The following is an 18,309-nucleotide window of genomic DNA, read 5'->3' as shown; positions in this document are numbered from 1 at the left end:
TCTGCTAAAAATACAAAAATGAGTCGGGTGTTGTGGCAGGCACCTGTAGTTCCAGCAACTTTGGAGGCTGAGGCAGGAGAATCACTTGAACCTGGGAGGCGTAGGTTGCAGTGAGCCGAGATCGTGCCATTGTACTCCAGCCTGGGCAACAGAGCAACACTCCATCTCAAATTAATTAATTAATTAATTGATTAATTCAGGATGGGAATATACTATCCGTACTGTTTGACAGCCTTTTCCCAGCATATTATGGACCTGTTTGTGTCAATAAATATACAGATACATATTACTTACATTCCACAATTTTTTGTTATCTAGGTAATATGGTAGTTTAACCAATACTTTATTGGTGGATATTTAAATTGTTTATAGCTTTTTACTTATATAAATACTTTATTATATATATGATATATATACACACATATATATGATATATATATTTATCCAGGCATGGTGGCACACACCTGTAGTCTCAGATATGCAAGAGGTGGCATGGTGGCACATGCCTGTAGTCCCAGCTATGCCATATATATATGTGTGTGTATATGTATGTGTGTGTGTGTGTGTGTGTGTGTGTATATATATATATATAGACTACAAGCACCAGTCATCAATTCCCAGTTAATTTTTCTTTTTTTTTTTTGAGGCGGAGTCTCGCCCTGTCGCCCGGGCTGGAGTGCAGTGGCCGGATCTCAGCTCGCTGCAAGCTCCGCCTCCCGGGTTCATGCCATTCTCCTGCCTCAGCCTCCGGAGTAGCTGGGAATACAGGCGCCCGCCACATCGCCCGGCTAGTTTTTTGTATTTTTTTTTTAGTAGAGACGGGGCTTCACCGTGTTAGCCAGGATGGTCTCGATCTCCTGACCTCGTGATCCGCCCGTCTCGGCCTCCCAGTTAATTTTTCTATTTTTTGTAGAGACAGGGTTTCACCACATTGTCAAGGTTGGCCTCAAACTCTTAAGCTCAAAGCAATCTGCCGGCCCTTAGCCTCTCAAAATGCTGGGATTATAGGTTTGAGCCACTGCACCAGGACAATCATGGCTTATTGGGTCAGGGCACCGCAGGTGCTTCAAAGACCACTGCTGGCCCTAAATGGAGTGGGGTTTGCTGTTGCCTACCTGAAGTTCCCAGCAGAAAGGGAAGAAAGGAGGGACTAGGGACTCTGGCAGACCTTACTGTTGATAAGAAACCAAGGTAGCATGCTGTTGCTAGAGCAAGCACTGTGATGATACCTGGGGTGGGATCTGGGTTGGCTACTTAACTGCCTGATGCCTAGTACATAATAGCTGCTCAGTAAACTATAGCCATTATTACTGCTACAAGCTGGAGGCACTGCAAAGCTGAGTTTAGGAAGCCCCTCAAGACATGGAAAGGGGCCGGGCGCGGTGGCTCAAGCCTGTAATCCCAGCACTTTGGGAGGCCGAGACGGGCGGATCACGAGGTCAGGAGATCGAGACCATCCTGGCTAACACGGTGAAACCCCGTCTCTACTAAAAATACAAAAACTAGCCGGGCGAGGTGGCGGGCGCCTGTAGTCCCAGCTACTCGGGAGACTGAGGCAGGAGAATGGCGTAAACCCGGGAGGCGGAGCTTGCAGTGAGCTGAGATCGGGCCACTGCACTCCAGCCCGGGCGACAGAGCGAGACTCCGCCTCAAAAAAAAAAAAAAAAAAAGACATGGAAAGGGGATGAGGGTGAGTATATGATCCCAGAGCTACTTGAAGGAGATTATGGATGGAGCGTGTGGTGGCGTGATAATCTCAGCACTTTGGGACGCCAAGGTGGGCGGATCATCTGAGGTCAGGAGTTCGAGACCTGCATGGCCAACATGGAAAACCCCATCTCTACTAAAAATACAAAAAAAATTAGCTGGGCATGGTGGCGGGCACCTGTAATCCCAGCTACTCAAAAGGTTGAGTCAGGAAAATTGCTTGGACCTGAGAGGCAGAGGTTGCAGTGAGCCAAGATTGTGTCATTGCACTCCAGCCTGGGTAACAAGAGCGAAACTGTCTCGAAAAAAAAAAGAGATTGTGACCTAGTCACCATCTGGTCTTCTCCAATCAAATCCTAAGCCTGTTTATGAGACAAAGAGGCGGTCACGTAAGGTGAAAGCATGTAATGTCCAAGTGAGAGGATGCTGGGAACATGGGTGGCTGTGCTGCTGGGGGTATAAATTGATAGGATACCAATGGGGGCAAAGTGGCAATGCCGACCAAATGATAAATTACATCCTTCTGACCCATCAACTCCCTTCCTCCTAATTATCCTGCAGTTATACCTGCACATGTACAACACAAGGTCACACACTACAGTGTTACACAGTTAGAAAAGCCTATAATCTTTGCCACGGGCCAGGCGTGGTGGCTCACGCCTGTAATCCCAGCACTTTGGGAGGCCGAGGCGGGCAGATCACAAGGTCAGGAGATCGAGACCATCCTGGCTAACATGGTGAAACCCTGTCTCTACTAAAAAATACAAAATATTAGCCGGGCGTGGTGGCAGGCTCCTGTAGTCCCAGCTACTCGGGAGGCTGAGGCAGGAGAATGGTGTGAACCTGGGAGGCGGAGCTTGCAGTGAACGGAGATCGCGCTACTGTACTCCAGCCTGGGCGACAGAGCGAGATTCTGTCTCAAAACAAAACAAAACAAAACAAAACAAAACAAAACAAAACAAAACAGAAAAGCCTGAACACAACGTGAGTGAGCAGGCAACTGGTTCAATAAACTCCATCGCTTCACACACTGGAATACTGAGGAGCTGTGGAAAAGAGGGAGCAAACTATGTACTGATCTGGAGATGTCGTCAATAAATAACAAGATCACGTAAAGTGAAAAAAGGTAGAGAATAGTGTTTACACAAGGCAATCTTATATTGCCTTGAATTTTGAACGTGAATATAAGATACTTATTGTAAAAATCAGAATCTGCCGCCCCTCTTTTTTTTTTATATATTGCTATTCTAGTGGAGAGGCAGAAGTCGACAGGAGTGAGTAGAATGTGTCAGGGGGCTCTCTGCAGGGCTTTGGGTCTAATAAAAGAGCTCCTCAAATTAAGGCAAATCCTGAAAACAAACTTCATCTGTCCAGACTAAACAGTGATAAATACTGAGACCAACCTGACAAAGTCCTCAGGAAGCAGGTCAGGACTAATACCCAGTGAGTCAAGCACATCATTTCGTATCTGGAGTAACAACTCGGAATCTTCCTCATATGTATCAGAACTGGGATCTCTTCCTTTATCTGTACGGAACTTTAGGAGCACTGGGAAAAAGAAAAAGAAGGCAGGTTATAAAGTTACCCATTTTTTTTTTTTTTTTTTTGAGATGGAGGCTCACACTGTCGCCCAGGCTGAAGTGCAAGAGCACGATCTTGGCTCACCACAACCTCTGCCTCCCGGGTTCAAATGATTCTTCTGCCTCAGCCTCCTGAGTAGCTGGGACTATAGGCACGTACCACCATGCCCTGCTAATTTTTGTATATTTAGCAGAGATGGGGTTTCACCATGTTGGTCAGGCTGGTCTCAAACTCCTGACCTCGTGATCTGTCCGCCTCAGCCTCCCAAAGTGCTGGGATTACAGGCGTGAGCCACCGCACCTGGCCACCTTTTTTTTAAAATATTTTTTTAATTGTTTTCTTTTTTTGAGACGGAGTCTTGCTCTGTCGCCCAGGCTGGAGTGCAGTGGCCGGATCTCAGCTCACTGCAAGCTCCGCCTCCCAGGTTCACACCATTCTCCTGGCTCAGCCTCCCGAGTAGCTGGGACTACAGGCGCCCGCCACGTCGCCCGGCTAGTTTTTTGTATTTTTTAGTAGAGACGGGGTTTCACCGTGTTCGCCAGGATGGTCTCGATCTCCTGACCTCGTGATCCACCCGTCTCGGCCTCCCAAAGTGCTGGGATTACAGGCTTGAGCCACCGCGCCCAGCCTGGCCACCTTTTTTCTTTATTCAACAAACATAGAGAGGCAATCCAACAATTATAAAAGCAATTTACCTTACTGCGAAAAGTGCTGTGATAGTATAATAGGGGGTATGACACCCTCTGTAGGGTGGTATCAGGAAGGCTTCCCTGAGGAAACAACAATTCAACAATGTATGAGTTTGAAAGGGGCAGAAAGCAGCTGAAGCTTCCAGTAGAGGAAAAAGGCTCTATTAACACCTGGAAGAGCCAGGTGCGGTGGCTCACAGCTGTAATCCCAGCACTCTGGGAGGCTGAGGCAGGTGGATCACGAGGTCAGGAGTTCGAGACCAGCCTGGTCAACATAGTGAAACCCCATCTCTACTAAAAATACAAAAATTATCCAGGCGTGGTGGCACACACCTGTACTCCCAGCTACTCGGGAGACTGAGGCAAGAGAATCATTTGAACCCAGGAGGCAGAAGTTGCTGTGAACCAAGATTGTGCCACTGCACTCCAGCAGGGTGAGAGTGAGACTCTGTCTCAAAAAAGTAAAATTAAAAAAAAAAAAAGCTGGGCGCAGTGGCTCACGCCTGTAATCCCAGCACTTTGGGAGGCCGAGGTGGGAGGATTACCTGAGATCAGGAGTTCAAGACCAGCCTAGTCAACATGGTGAAACCCTGTCTCTACCAAAAACACAAAAATTTGCCAGGCACCTGTAATCCCAGCTACTTGGGAGGCTGAGGCAGGAGAATCGCTTGAACCCAGGAGGCAGAGGTTGCAGTGAGCCGAGATCGTGCCACTGCACTCCAGCCTGAGCAAGAGTGAGACTTCATCTCAAACCAAAAAAAGGCCCAGGCCGGGCGCGGTGGCTCAAGCCTGTAATCCCAGCACTTTGGGAGGCCGAGACTGGCGGATCACGAGGTCAGGAGATTGAGACCATCCTGGCTAACACGGTGAAACCCCGTCTCTACTAAAAAAATACAAAAAATTAGCTGGGCGAGATGGCGGGCGCCTGTAGTCCCAGCTACTCAGGAGGCTGAGGCGAGAGAATGGCGTAAACCCGGGAGGCGGAGCTTGCAGTGAGCTGAGATCCGGCCACTGCACTCCAGCCTGGGCGACGGAGCCAGACTCCGTCTCAAAAAAAAAAAAAAAAAAAAAAAAAAAAAGGCCCAGAAGAGGCCGAGTGTAGTGGCACACATCTGCAATCCCAACACTTTGAGGGGCCGGGGCATGAGGATCGCTTGAGCCCAGGAGTTTGAGACCATCCTGGGCAACATAGAGAGACCTCACTGCTACTTAAAAAAAAAAAAAAAAAAAAAAAAAAAATTTAGCCAGGTATGGTGGTGCCTGTAGTCCCAGTTACTCAGGAGGCCAAGGCAGAAGATCACTTGAGCCCAGAAGCTCAAGGCTGCATGAGCAGAGATCTCATCACTGCACTCCAGCCTGGGTGACAGAATGAGACACTATCAAAAAGAAAAAAAAAAAGAAAGAAAAAAAGGAAAGGAAAAGGAAAAAGGGAAGGGAGAAGGGAAGGGGAAGGGGAAGGGGAAGGGAAAGGGAAAAGGAAAAGGAAAAGGAAAGGGAAAGGGGAAGAGAAGGGGAAGGGGAAGGGGAAGGGGAAGGGGAAGGGACCCAGAAGAGAGATGATAAGGAGTGGAAGGTACGCATTCTAGGCAGGACCAGTTCAAAGGCTGCTTTAGCCAGAAAGGCCAAACACTTAGACCCATCAACCAGGCAAGTCATTACAAACAAAACCTCCTTTACTACGAAAACTATCTCAATCCCCATAAACGGATGTTTAATTTTGGTTGTGAACCAGAGGAAAGGTTCAGATGATGGCTGTGAGTCAGAACTATTGTGTAAGAAGACCCCAATAAGGCTAGAACTTTTATCCCAAACAAAGACAAAGAGGAGCAAAAGACTGATTAGGCTGGGTGCAGTGGCTCATGCCTGTAATTCAAGCATTTTGGGAGGCTGAGGCGGGTGGATCATCTGAGGTCAAGAGTTTGAGACCAGCCTGGTCAACATGGTGAAACCGTCTCTACTAAAAATACAACAAATTAGCCAGGTATGGTGGCAGGCACCTGTAATCTCAGCTACTCAGGAGGCTGAGGCAGGAGAATCGCTTGAACCCAGGAGGCAGAGGTTGTAGTGAGCCGAGATCGCGCCACTGCACACACACTCCAGCCTGAGCGACAGAGCGAGATCTCATTTCAGAAAAAACAAAAAACAAAAAACAAAAAAAACCACTGGAACACTGGCCAGGTATGGCGGCTCATGTCTGCAATCTCAGCATTTTTGGAGGCTGAGGCAGGCAGATCATGAGGTCAGAGGTTTGAGACCAGCCTGGCCAACATGGTGAAATCCTGTCTCTACTAAAAAAACACATAAATTAGCCGGGCATGGTGGCACACACCTATAGTTCCAGGTACTTGGGAGGCTGAGACAGTAAAATCACTTGAACCTGGGAGGAGGTTGCAATGAGCCGAGATCGCGCCACTGCACTCTGCCTGTGTGATAGAGCAAAACTCCATCTCAAAAAAAAAAAAAAAGACTGATTAACATACCAACACCTTCTAACTGCCCACTACACCTTCTCCACAGGTAACGTGCCTGTGGGTGGGCAGGCATTCTTTCTCCCTACATGCTGCTCAAGGAAAGGGCACAGTCTCAAGCCTTGTCTCTAAGGACAATACTCCTTCTCCCACATCACACAAGATATTTCAGAACAGACACAGAGACATGGATCAGCTTCTAGGCCCAAGCCCTGAGTGCGCTGGGACCGTATTTCATACCTGGAGAGGGGGCTTTACAGTTTGCCAGTTCTTTCATTGATGTCTCTTCCGTATATGTTGATTGAAAAAGTAGACTTATTCAGCAAATTATACTCTCTACCAGGACAAGGGGTTCCTACATAAAAGTTAAGGTAAATTGAAAACTACCAGGAGTTGCTGTGAGGCTCTTTAAAAATGCAAGTATTTGGGCCGGGCGCAGTGGCTCACACCTGTAATCCCAGCACTTTGGGAGGCCGAGACAGGCGGATCATGAGGTCAGGAGATTGAGACCATCCTGGCTAACATGGTGAAACCCCGTCTCTACTGAAAACACAAAAAAATTAGCCAGGCGTGGTGGCAGGCGCCTGTGGTCCCAGCTACTTGGGAGGCTGAGGCAGGAGAATGGCATGAACCCGGAAGGCGGAGCTTGCAGTGAGCGGAGATCAACTGGGTGACAGAGCGAGACGCTGTCTCAAAAAAAATAAAAATAAAAAATAAAAAAAAAAGCAAGTATTTGGTACCCACCCCAGACTCAAGCATCAGAGTCACACTTTTTAAAGACCAAATAGTTTTGGTAATGAGCAGCCTATGTTGAGGACCATTCTCTAAGTAGAAGTCACTCCACCAGCCTGGCCGAACACTTACTTTGTGCCAGACAGACCTGGGTGCTAAAGGTCCAATGTCGAGTGAGTGAATCTTGGTCTCTGCATCTGTGAAGGCAATGGGTGGGAGAACAACTGAGGAGAACAGAGTTTTAGAAGCTACAACAGGTGGCTCCACTGAAGCCTGGGAGAAGTTCAGAAATGGGTTATAAAGTGTTCCAAGAAGACCTCAAATCACAGATGCCCAGGTTAAAAAAAAAAGACATACCCTGTTTCTGCGCTATGCTTTTCTCAGTGCCAATGTCAAAGGCCCCTGGCCTGTATTTCTCTGGTAACCTTCAGGTGTCCAGTATAGATGGGGCTCTGCACATCAGAGCAGAAGTAATTTCTTTTTTTCTTTTTCTTTCTTTCTTTTTTTTTTTTGAGACAGTCTCATTGTCTGTTGCACTCCAGTCTGTTGCCCAGACTGGAGTGCAATGGCATGATCTCAGCTCACTGCAACCTCTGCCTCCCAAGTTCAAGCCATTCTCCTGCCTCAACCTCCCGAGTAGCTGGGATTACAGATGCCTGCAGCCACACCCAGCTAATTTTTTGTATTTTTGGTAGAGATGGGGTTTCACTAAAAATACAAATTCCTGGTCTCAAACTCTTGACCTCAGGTGATCCTCCTGCCTTGGCCTCCCAAAGTGCTGGAATTACAGGCATGAGCCACTGCACCTGGCTGGTAATTTCTTTTAAAAAAAGGAAAGCCAGGTGCGGTGGCTCATGCTTGTAATCCCAGCACTTTGGGAGGCTGAGGCGGGTGCACAAGGTCAGGAGATCGAGACTATCCTGGATCACATGGTGAAATGCTGTCTCTACTAAAAATACAAAAAAAAAAATTAGCCGGGTGTGGTGGTGGATGCCTATAGTCCCAGCTACTCAAGAGGCTGAGGCAGGAGAATGGCGTGAACCCAGGAGGCGGAGCTTGCAGTGAGCCAAGATCGTGCCACTGCACTTCATCCTGGGAAAGAAAAGAAAAAAGCTCCAGAAAACCCATGGACTCTGAATACTGTTTGCTTTCTGAGAATGTTACTCTTCTCTTTTTCAAGAACACTGCTTCTGCAACCCTCAATGCTACCTCAACACTTGGTAGCCAACTGAAAGCTATGACAATTGGCCAGGCACAGTGGCTCATGCCTGTAATCCCAGCACTTTGGGAGGCTGAGGCAGGTGGATCACCTGAGGTCAGGAGTTCAAGACCAGCCTGGCCAACATGGTGAAACCCCATCTCTACTAAAAATACCAAAACAATTAGCTGGGGATGGTGGCAGGTGCCTGTAATCTATTACTCGGGAGGCTGAGGCAGGAGAATCTCTTGAACCCAGGAGGTGGAGGTTGCAGTGAGCTGATATTGTGCCACTGCCTGAGACACAAGAGCGAAACTCTGTCTCAAAAAAAGAAAAAAAAAGCTGTAAGGCTGTGACCATCTGGATGCCAGAGAGCACTGATCTGCTACCACCCAAGACTTCTAATTTTGTAGATGTGCTGCTGGTACTCCGATTGTAGTAAATAAATAAATGCAACTAAGTAACCATTTGGGGGCAGGGTGGAGAAATGACTGCAGAAGTGGAAAGTACTGCCTGTTTGGACCAAGCCTCTTTTCCTAAAATGTCCCATAAAATAAAGGAGGCCAGGTGCAGTGGCTCACGCCTGTAATCCCAGCATTTTGGGAGGCCAAGGCGGGTGGATCACAAGGTCAAGAGTTCAAAAGCAGCCTAGCCAAGATGGTAAAACCCCATCTCTACTAAAACTACAAAAATTAGCTGGGTGTGGTAGCAGGCGCTTGTAATCCCAGCTACTGGGGAGGCTGAGGCAAGAGAATCGCTTGAACCTAGGTGGCAGAGGTTATGGTGAGCTGATATCGTGCCACTGCACTCCAACCTGGGCGATGGAGTGAGACTCTGTCTCAAAAAAAAAAAAAAAACAAAACAAAAAAGAACAAACAAAAAAAACCAAATCAAGTAAATAAATGAATAAAAATAAGGAATCCAGCCATCTGTTAGTATAGCCAAAGCAGAGGATATTACATCAAACGTCAAACGCTAGTCCTGTCAATCACTCCTGAGAGAACAGGGCAATAAGACCCAGAATGGGTACCAACACTGCCTGAGCAGATGGAGGCAATGCTGAGCAAGGGCTGCTCACAGGGCATAGTCTGAGGCCCTGCAGCAGTCACGTGGAAACTGAGGCTGCCTGCTTTCCAGGTGCAAGGTGGTGGACAGTGGCAGGAGTCCTGTGCTAGATGGCTCTTCTTATTTCTGTGTCACTAGGACATTAGCACCAACTGTCACATGGGACCAACAAGAGGTGATTTCTTTTTCTGCTGTTACCACAAAACTTTTCATCTTTTGGTTTGAAAACATAGCTGTGGGAGCACCAAAGCCCAAAGCGTTATAGTGCCTACTATGTGCCAGACACCATACTAAACATTTCACATGCATTAGCACTCACGTGATCTTCACAATAACCTGGGGGTAATTATTATCACCCTTCCTACTGGTTTTTATTGTTGTTTTGAGACAGAGTCTCGCTCTGTCACCTAGGCTAGATTGCACTGGCACCATCTCAGCTCACTGCAACCTCTGTCTCCTGGGTTCGAGTGACTCTCCTGCCTCGGGCTCCCGAGTAGCTGGGACGATAGGCGCCCACAGCCACACCCAGATAACTTCTGTATTTTTAGTAGTGACAGGGCTTCACTACGTTAAACTTCTGACCTTAAGTGATCCTTCTGCCTCAGTCTCCCAAAGTGCTAGGATTATAGGCATGACCCACTACGCCCGGCCTACCCTTCCTACTTTACAGATCAGGAAACTGAAGTTCAGAAACATTAAATGACTTGGTCACTGTAACTCCCAAGTACTGGAGCAGAAATGTAAACTCAAATCTAGCTTCAGAAATTGTGCTTCTTAACCCTAATGGAATCCAAAAGAAACCGCAGGTCCATACAGGGACATAGCACCTAGGATTCCAAGTGGTCTGGTTCTTTGCTACCCACCTCAGGGGATCCCCCAGTTGATCATGTTTTTGTCAAATGCATTTTTCCAGATGGGCCTTGCCTCTGTTAATTTCAAGCTGTAAGTTCAGTGGGTGAGAAGTGGGGATGGAGGTCATACAAAACCTTGCCCATCAATCTTGAGAGAGTAAGACCAGGAATAAATAGGATGGCATTAAGAGCAGGAGCAAAGGCAGCGGCAGCTGGCCCTGCTGTTTCTCTGGGCCCCTTGCCTGTTCCTGGTGCAGTTCGGCTGGACGAGGACCGGCAGGCTGGCACCATCCACATACCTCGCTGACCACATCTGAAGTCCTTGCAGGGCCTCTGGGAAGGGGGCCAATCAGTCCAGCCACTTATTTGCAGCAAAACAAACAGAAGCTGTCTTTTTTCACTCTTTCTCGAAGGTCAGACTCCAGTTGGCAGCAGTGGAGGGGGGCAGGAAAAAACCCATGTTTTTGACAGGCAGCGGCCTCAGAACTGACCCTAGACCCTGACAAGTTCTTGCTTATTAAATTCTCCTCTTTGTTCTGCTTTGCGCCCCAGCCGAAGAGCCAGCGCACACACATACCACTGTTGACTCTGCATTTCTGAAGAGCACCTCCCACCAGTTTACACATTATAAAACTGTTCCGTTAAGATCAAACACTGTCAGGGATAGAGAGCTGCTCTACCAAAAGATGACTCATCAAATTGTATCAAAACACTGCACAAAATTAGAGTTCCAAACTTGATTAACTTCATCTGAACCTTTTAATTAACTCAGGTTGCTGAAGTCCGGGGATGACATTCATTGCTGGAGATGATGGGCTAGTGTCTCGGTTTAGGTTCAGGACTTGCCCATGTAATGGAAAAGGCCAACTTTGGAAAAGAGAAACCAAGCACAGTTTCACATATTTAAAAGAAAAAACTGTTGATATGTGGATATACTACCACCTTTACAAAATAATGTAAGCACTCAAATTCAAATTTAATCTCAGTTCATAACATCAGGTTAGAGCTGTAACAGGAATCTGGACAGCAACATTATTAATCACTGTTTGTTGGCCAGGCGCGGTGGCTCAAGCCTGTAGTCCCAGTACTTTGGGAGGCCGAGACGGGTGGATCACGAGGTCAGGAGATCGAGAGCATCCTGGCTAACACAGTGAAACCCCGTCTCTACTAAAAAATACAAAAAACTAGCCGGGCAAGGTGGCGGGCGCCTGTAGTCCCAGCTACTCGGAGGTTGAGGCAGGAGAATGGCGTAAACCCGGGAGGCAGAGCTTGCAGTGAGCTGAGATCCGGCCACTGCACTCCAGCCTGGGCCACAGAGCGAGACTCCGTCACACACACAAAAAATAATAATAATAAAAAAATCACTGTTACATAAACTTTTATTACATTTAACTATTATGCCTAAATTTATTCACCAAGGCTACTGACTAAACCACTATTTTAATAGGAAGAAAATAAAGTCATTGTCACAAATTAGCCCCTAATTGCTGGCCCCCAAAACATTTCAATTGTGGGGGGTAGGGGAGCTGAATCTATATCAAAACTTCATTTACCTGAGAAAGGTCTAAAGTTTTTCAGTGCCAGACACCTCGGCCCCAATTCTCTGGCTCCCTGCGGCTGAACACAGCCTCCTCCCCAAGGTTGGTTTTTTTTTTTGTTTTTTTTTTTTTTAGAGAGAGTCTCTTTCTCTGTCACCCAGGCTGGAGTGCAGTGGCGCAATCTTTGCTCACTGCAACCTCTGCCTCCCAGGTCCAAGCGATTCTACTGCCTCAGCCTCCTGAGTAGCTGGGATTACAGGCACGCACCACCACGCCCGGCTAATTTTTAAATTTTTTTTCTTTTACTAGAGATGGGGTTTCACCATGTTGGTCAGGCTGGTCTCAAACTCCTGACCTCGTGATCTACCTGCCTCAGCCTCCCAAAGTGCTGGGATTACAGGCGTGAGCCACCGCACCCGGCTCCAGGGTTGGCTCACTTTATGGAGAGTCGGTATCTCTGGAAACAGCCTGGTAATCTGCTCCACTCCCAGGTGACATAAATTTCCAGAAAAAAATGCAAAGTATGGTAGTCCTCTTATCCAACAGCCTATTTCCTAAGGCAAAGCCCTGGGCCTGACATTCAGTCAATTGTTCATTCAATAAATATACACTGAGCAATGACTGTGCCAGGTGCTGGCCTGGGCAGGCGAGGGCAGAATGATCTGTCCTCTCATAGCATTTCAGAGGGCAATCAACAAAAACAACACAGGAGGTAACAAAATGTCCTAACTGGAAAAGGGGCTTTGAGAGAGCCTCAGGGGGGCTGCAAAGAGGTGCCTTGTCAAGTGACCAGGCCCTCCACAGTTGGCAGGACCACTTCGGTCCTCATAGTCCCTGGATATCTGTCTGTCCCGTCCTCTGCACCTTCTCTCTGCCAAGCCTGTCCCTGGCCTGGAGAGCTTTCCAACTGGAGGGCGGCAGGAAGAGCACAGCCCTAGACTCCCTATTCTTTCATTTACTGTGACCTTGGGCAAGTGACAAAGACCCTGAGCCTCCTCTGCAAAATGGGAATCCCAAGGGCACTTGTGGGGTTTGAAGATTAAATGAACCAATACATGTAAAGCACCCAAGAGTGCCTGGGGCAGTATCTTCCAGGTCTGTCACTGCTCTTAAGCAAAGTGCAGGAACCCAGCTCACACTTGCCCTAGAAAAGCTGACACTTGTTGTGGTGACCTGTGCCACACAGTAGCTCATTTAGCTGCATTACCATTAATTCAGCTGTGAGCTCTGGACACAACACTGCCTCAGACCTCCCTGTCTCCTGACATTCACTCCCAGCACCCTGTTTTTCTCTCAGACACTCTTACGCACAGTTTGTGATTTTTTTTCTTTTTTTTTTGAGACACGGCTTCAGTCTGTCACCCAGGCTGGAGTGAGCGGCACAATCTCAGCTAATTGCAGCCTGGACCTCCTGAACTCAAGTGATCCTCCTGCCTCAGCCTCCCAAATAGCTGGGACTACAGGCATGCACCACCACACCTGACTCGTTTTTTTATTTTTTGTAGAGACGGGGTCTCACCATATTGCCCAGGCTGGTCTCAAACTCCTGAGCTCAAGTTGTCTACCTGCCTTAGTCTCTGAAAGTGCTGGGATTACAAGCATGAGCCACCACACCCAGCCCAGTTTGTGGTTTTATATTCACCTGTGGAAATGAATTAGTATAAGGATTGGCTTGTCTCCTCCATTAGATTTTTATGCTCTGTGGGGCAGAGGCCATGTCTGTTTGTTCACTACTACTATATACTTAACACCTGGCACAGGGCTTGCCCCATAGCTGGCACTGATAAAATATGTCACACAGGAAGCCTGTTAGAAGAATAAAGGATAACTAGGGGAGAAGGGCTCATGACAAAGTGACACAGGTCGGGCAATCCAGAGGCCGGGCGCGGTGGCTCACGCCTGTAATCCCAGCACTTTGAGAGGCCAAGGCAAGCAGATCAATTGAGGTCAGGAGTTTGAGACCAACCTGGACAACATGGTGAAACCCTGTCTCTGCTAAAAACACAAAAATGAGCCGGGTGTTGTGGCAGGCACCTGTAGTCCCAGCTACTTGGGAGGCTGAGGTACAAGAACTGTTTGAACCCTGGAGGCAGAGGCTGCGGTGAGCCGAGATTGCGCCACTGCACTCCAGCTGGGTGACAAAGCGAGACCCTGGCTCAGAAAAAAAATAAAGTGACACGAGCTCCTGGAAATCCAAAGCAGACCTGGTCTGTTACTGACTGAATTGAAAAGTGTTCGAGCTATCTGGATGGTTCTGTTTCTTAGCAAGTGTTACAAACATGCTACACACGGAATACTCAGCAAGAAAAAAAGGAAACAGCAGCAGCAGATACACAGGGCACCATGCCTGCCCTTAACAGGGAAACACAATAGGAGTCCTACTTTCACCACTGCATCTGAGGGCTAGGGTGCAGAACAGTCCATAGGTGTGAAGCTCAGAGGAGGGACACAGCTGGGCTGGGGGAGGAGGTAGGGACACTTCATAGAAGCCACCCTGATTCTGGATCTCCTGGCCTCTTACCATTCACGGCATCTTGCCATCTGCTCAGTTTACCTCTACATTACTTTCCTTTGTTTATCTCATTCTGTTTTCCTCTTTAACCCAGAAACTTAAAAGTATGTATGTGCATGTATTCATTCATCCATTCTTCAAAAATCACTTCCTGAGCACCTGCTCTCCACCGCTACTCTATGCTAGCTGTGCTGGGGACCCAGAAGCGACCCAGACAGCCCCAGGCCTTGCCCTCACACGTGGAGCTCACAATCTCCAGAGGGCTGGCTCATAAGCCTCTGTCTGTCGCCACAGCCACATGGTGCTTTCATCTCTTTCTCTAGAAAACTTCACCTCCGGAGCAGCCGCCCCTGAAGACTCACTCTGAAATGCCCCCTTTTTGTGCTCCAAGTCCTGCCCACGCTTTCGTCTTTGCAGTGAAACCCAGTCTATGGCCTCACCAGGCATCAGCTCAGAAAAGGGAAAGAAGCTGTGCCTCGTTATTTGCATCTCACTCTACTGAAGAGATTCCGAGGTGCCGCATTAAAGTTGTTGATGGGGAAAAGGAGCGTGCACTTTCTCAGAAACGAGCTCAAAAACAAGATGCCATTTTTTGCCTACCACATTAAGGACCAAGATGACTCAACCCAAGCAAGGCTGAGGGACCTTCAGCGGAGGGGAGCACGAACGCTCAGTGAACCATGTAAAAATGTGGTATTAAGGATCCCTATAAAAGGTCCTGACCTTTACCCACTGAATGAATTACCTATAAATGTTCACTGCAGTGTTGTTTATACAGGATGAGTCCCCCTTATCCAAAATGACAGGGAGCAGAAGTGTTTGAATTTTGGGTATTTTCAGACTTTGAAATATTTACCATGTGCTTACTGATAGAGCACCCCAAATCTAAGAATCCAAAAACCAAAATGCTCCGATGAGGTTTTTTTTTTTTTTTTTGAGACAGAGTCTCACTCTGTTGCCCAGGCTGGAGTACAGTGGCCGGATCTCAGCTCACTGCAAGCTCCACCTCCTGAGTTCAAGTGATTCTCCTGCTTCAGCCTCCCTAGTAGCTGGGACTACAGGCACCCACCACTATACCTGGTCAATTTTTGTATTTTTTTTTTTTTTTTTTTGAGATGGAGTCTCGCTCTGTCCCCCAGGCTGGAGTGCAGTGGCCGGATCTCAGCTCAATGAAAGCTCCGCCTCCCGGGTTTACGCCATTCTCCTGCCTCAGCCTCCCGAGTAGCTGGGACTACAGGCGCCCGCCACCTCGCCTGGCTAGTTTTTTGTATTTTTTAGTAGAGACGGGGTTTCACCATGTTAGCCAGGATGCTCTCGATCTCCTGACCTCGTGATCCGCCCGTCTCGGCCTCCCAAAGTGCTGGGATTACAGGCTTGAGCCACCGCGCCCGGCCTCAATTTTTGTATTTTTAATAGAGATGGGGTTTCACCATGTTGGTCAGGCTGGTCTTGAACTCCTGACCTCTGGTGATCCACCCACCTCGGCCTCCCAAAGTGCTGGGATTACAGGCATGAGCCACTGCGTCCGGGGCCAATAAGCATTTTTTTGAGTGTTATGTCAGCACTCAAAACATTTCAGATTTTGGGGACGGGATGCAGTGGCTCATGCCTGTAATCCCAGCACTTTGGGAGGCCGAGGTGAGTGGATCAACTGAGGTCAGGAATTCAAGAGCAGCCTGACCAACGTGGTGAAACCCTGCCTCTACTAAAAATACAAAAACTATATGGGCATGGTGGCGGGCGCCTGTAATCCCAGCTACTTGGGAAGCTGAGGCAGGAGAATCGCTTGAACCCAGGAGGTGGAGGCTGCAGTGAGCCGAAATCACGCCACTGCACTCCAGCCTGGGCGACAAGAGCAAGGCTCTGTCTGAAAAACAAAAAAACAGAAACAAAAAAGACTGAACAAGGTAGGTACAACTGTTACCACCCCCATTTTAGTGGTAGTAAACTGAGGCTTAGCAGAGGTTTATGGTCATGACGGATTTAAAAGTCACCACATTTTTAACCTCTATGTTATAGCGTCACCTCTGGAACAGAGATAAAATAGAAGATATGCCAATTTTTACAAAAATCACTTGAAAATGGATTTGGTGCCCCTAACCTAGAGCCCATCAATTTAGAATAATGCAAACCACCATTTCAGACTAGCCCCAGCCCAATATTCGATTCCTTTCCTTAAAAATGTCAGGCGGCCGGGCGCGGTGGCTCAAGCCTGTAATCCCAGCACTTTGGGAGGCCGAGACGGGTGGATCACGAGGTCAGGAGATGGAGACCATCCTGGTCTACACGGTGAAACCCCGTCCCTACTAAAAAATACAAAAAACTAGCCGGGCGAGATGGTGGGCGCCTGTAGTCCCAGCTACTCGGGAGGCTGAGGCAGGAGAATGGCGTAAACCTGGGAGGCGGAGCTTGCAGTGAGCCGAGATCGCGCCACTGCACTCCAGCCTGGGCGACAGAGCTAGACTCCGTCTCCAAAAAAAAAAAAAAAAAAAAAAAAAAAAGTCAGGCAATTCCGCGGGACATGTAATCCTGTAATCCCAGCACTTTGGGAGGCTGAGACGGGCGGATCATGAGGTCAGGAGATGGAGACCATCCTGGCTAACACAGTGAAACCCCGTCTCTACTAAAATACAAAAAAAATTAGCCGGGCATGGTGGCGGGCGCCTATAGTCCCAGCTACTCAGGAGGCTGAGGCAGGAAAATGGCATGAACCTGGGAGGCGGAGCTTGCAGTGAGCTGAGATTGCACCACTGCACTCCAGCCTGGGTGACAGAGTGAGATTCCATCTCAAAAAAAAAAAAAAAAAAAAAAAAAAAAAAAAAAAGTCAGGTGATTCCAGAGTTTGACTCTCACCTTTAAACTGAAACATTCTAACTAGTATGAAAAAACTAGTTTACAAAAAGAAAAAGGAAAAAAAATCTAAAAGTCACAGGGAAATAATGTGGAAACCAAGTATAAACTTCCATGGGCCCCTAATGCATTGCTTTGCCAACCACACCCTCTGGTCACAGAACTGTTCTGACAGAGCCCTCTACATTCAGAGCCACCCTGCCTGGTCACAAGCAGCAGGGAGAGAGGGTCTTGTCTCCAGCCCAGCACTTGAGCAGCACATGACCTTGACTCTAGGCATCTGCTGCTCTCTGCCAATCCCTCTTGCCGAGGGAACATGGCACAGGACATTCCCGTGACTGTTGTCTGACAGTCAGAGAAAAGATGTGAGGCTTTAAACAAGAATTGCAGCTGGGCCTTGGGGCCTGTGAGCAGCTCAAACATAGGCTACTGCCAAGGGGGTGGGGGAGTGGGGGAGATGTAGGCCTGCAAAGAAAAACAGCAAGGCAGGTTGCTGACAATGTTGCCCATTATTGTAATCTGATCTTGGTGGACCTCAGTTTCCCATCTGCAAAAGTGGAATAAGAAAATGTCACGAGGCGCCTGTGAAGTTCAGACAAAATAATCATCGTAATGGTATTATTACTAATGCTAATAATTAAAGTCTGACTGAGCACTTTGTCAGGCGATGCTTAAACACAAGGCCCTAGGGATGACAGTGTGACAGCTCTGGCTCAAGTCTAGACTCTAATACTTATACGGAGTGTGATGACCCTGGACAAATGACTTAGCCCTTCCAAGATTCAATTTCCTCATGTCAAAACAGGACAAGACCTGATCTAGTAAGGATGTAATGAAGATTTAATATGATCACAATGCATGTAAAGTACATGAACCGGCCAGGCACAGTGGCTCACGCCTGTAATCCCAGCACTTTGGGAGGCCAAGGTTGGTGGATCACCTGAGGTCAAGAGTTCGAGACCAGCCTGGCCAGCATGGTGAAACCCCATCTTTACTAAAATACAAAAATTAGCCAGACATGGTGGTGGGCACCTGTAATCCCAGCTACTCGGGAGGCTGAGGCAGGAGAATTGCTTGAACCTGGGAGGCGGAGGTTACAGTGAGCCAAGATTGTACCA

At 47.9% G+C, this 18,309-nt stretch overlaps 1 protein-coding gene across 2 annotated transcripts in view; it reads right to left on the bottom strand.

The window, feature by feature from the left end:
- Positions 1–18,309, bottom strand: part of SAE1 (SUMO1 activating enzyme subunit 1) — a 90,539-nt gene that overhangs the window by 12,894 nt on the left and 59,336 nt on the right. For both annotated transcript variants that reach the window (XM_010377411.1, XM_010377412.1), the window contains exon 7: positions 3,111–3,255. In XM_010377411.1, the coding sequence (XP_010375713.1) occupies positions 3,111–3,255 (145 nt within the window). The remainder of the gene's footprint in view (positions 1–3,110; positions 3,256–18,309) is intronic.

The sequence above is a fragment of the Rhinopithecus roxellana genome, chromosome 12 (genome assembly GCF_007565055.1).
Source record: "Rhinopithecus roxellana isolate Shanxi Qingling chromosome 12, ASM756505v1, whole genome shotgun sequence".
Classification (NCBI taxonomy): Eukaryota; Metazoa; Chordata; class Mammalia; order Primates; family Cercopithecidae; genus Rhinopithecus; species Rhinopithecus roxellana.
Note: the sequence above shows the minus strand (reverse complement) of the source record. Positions and strands in the feature narration are given on the sequence as shown.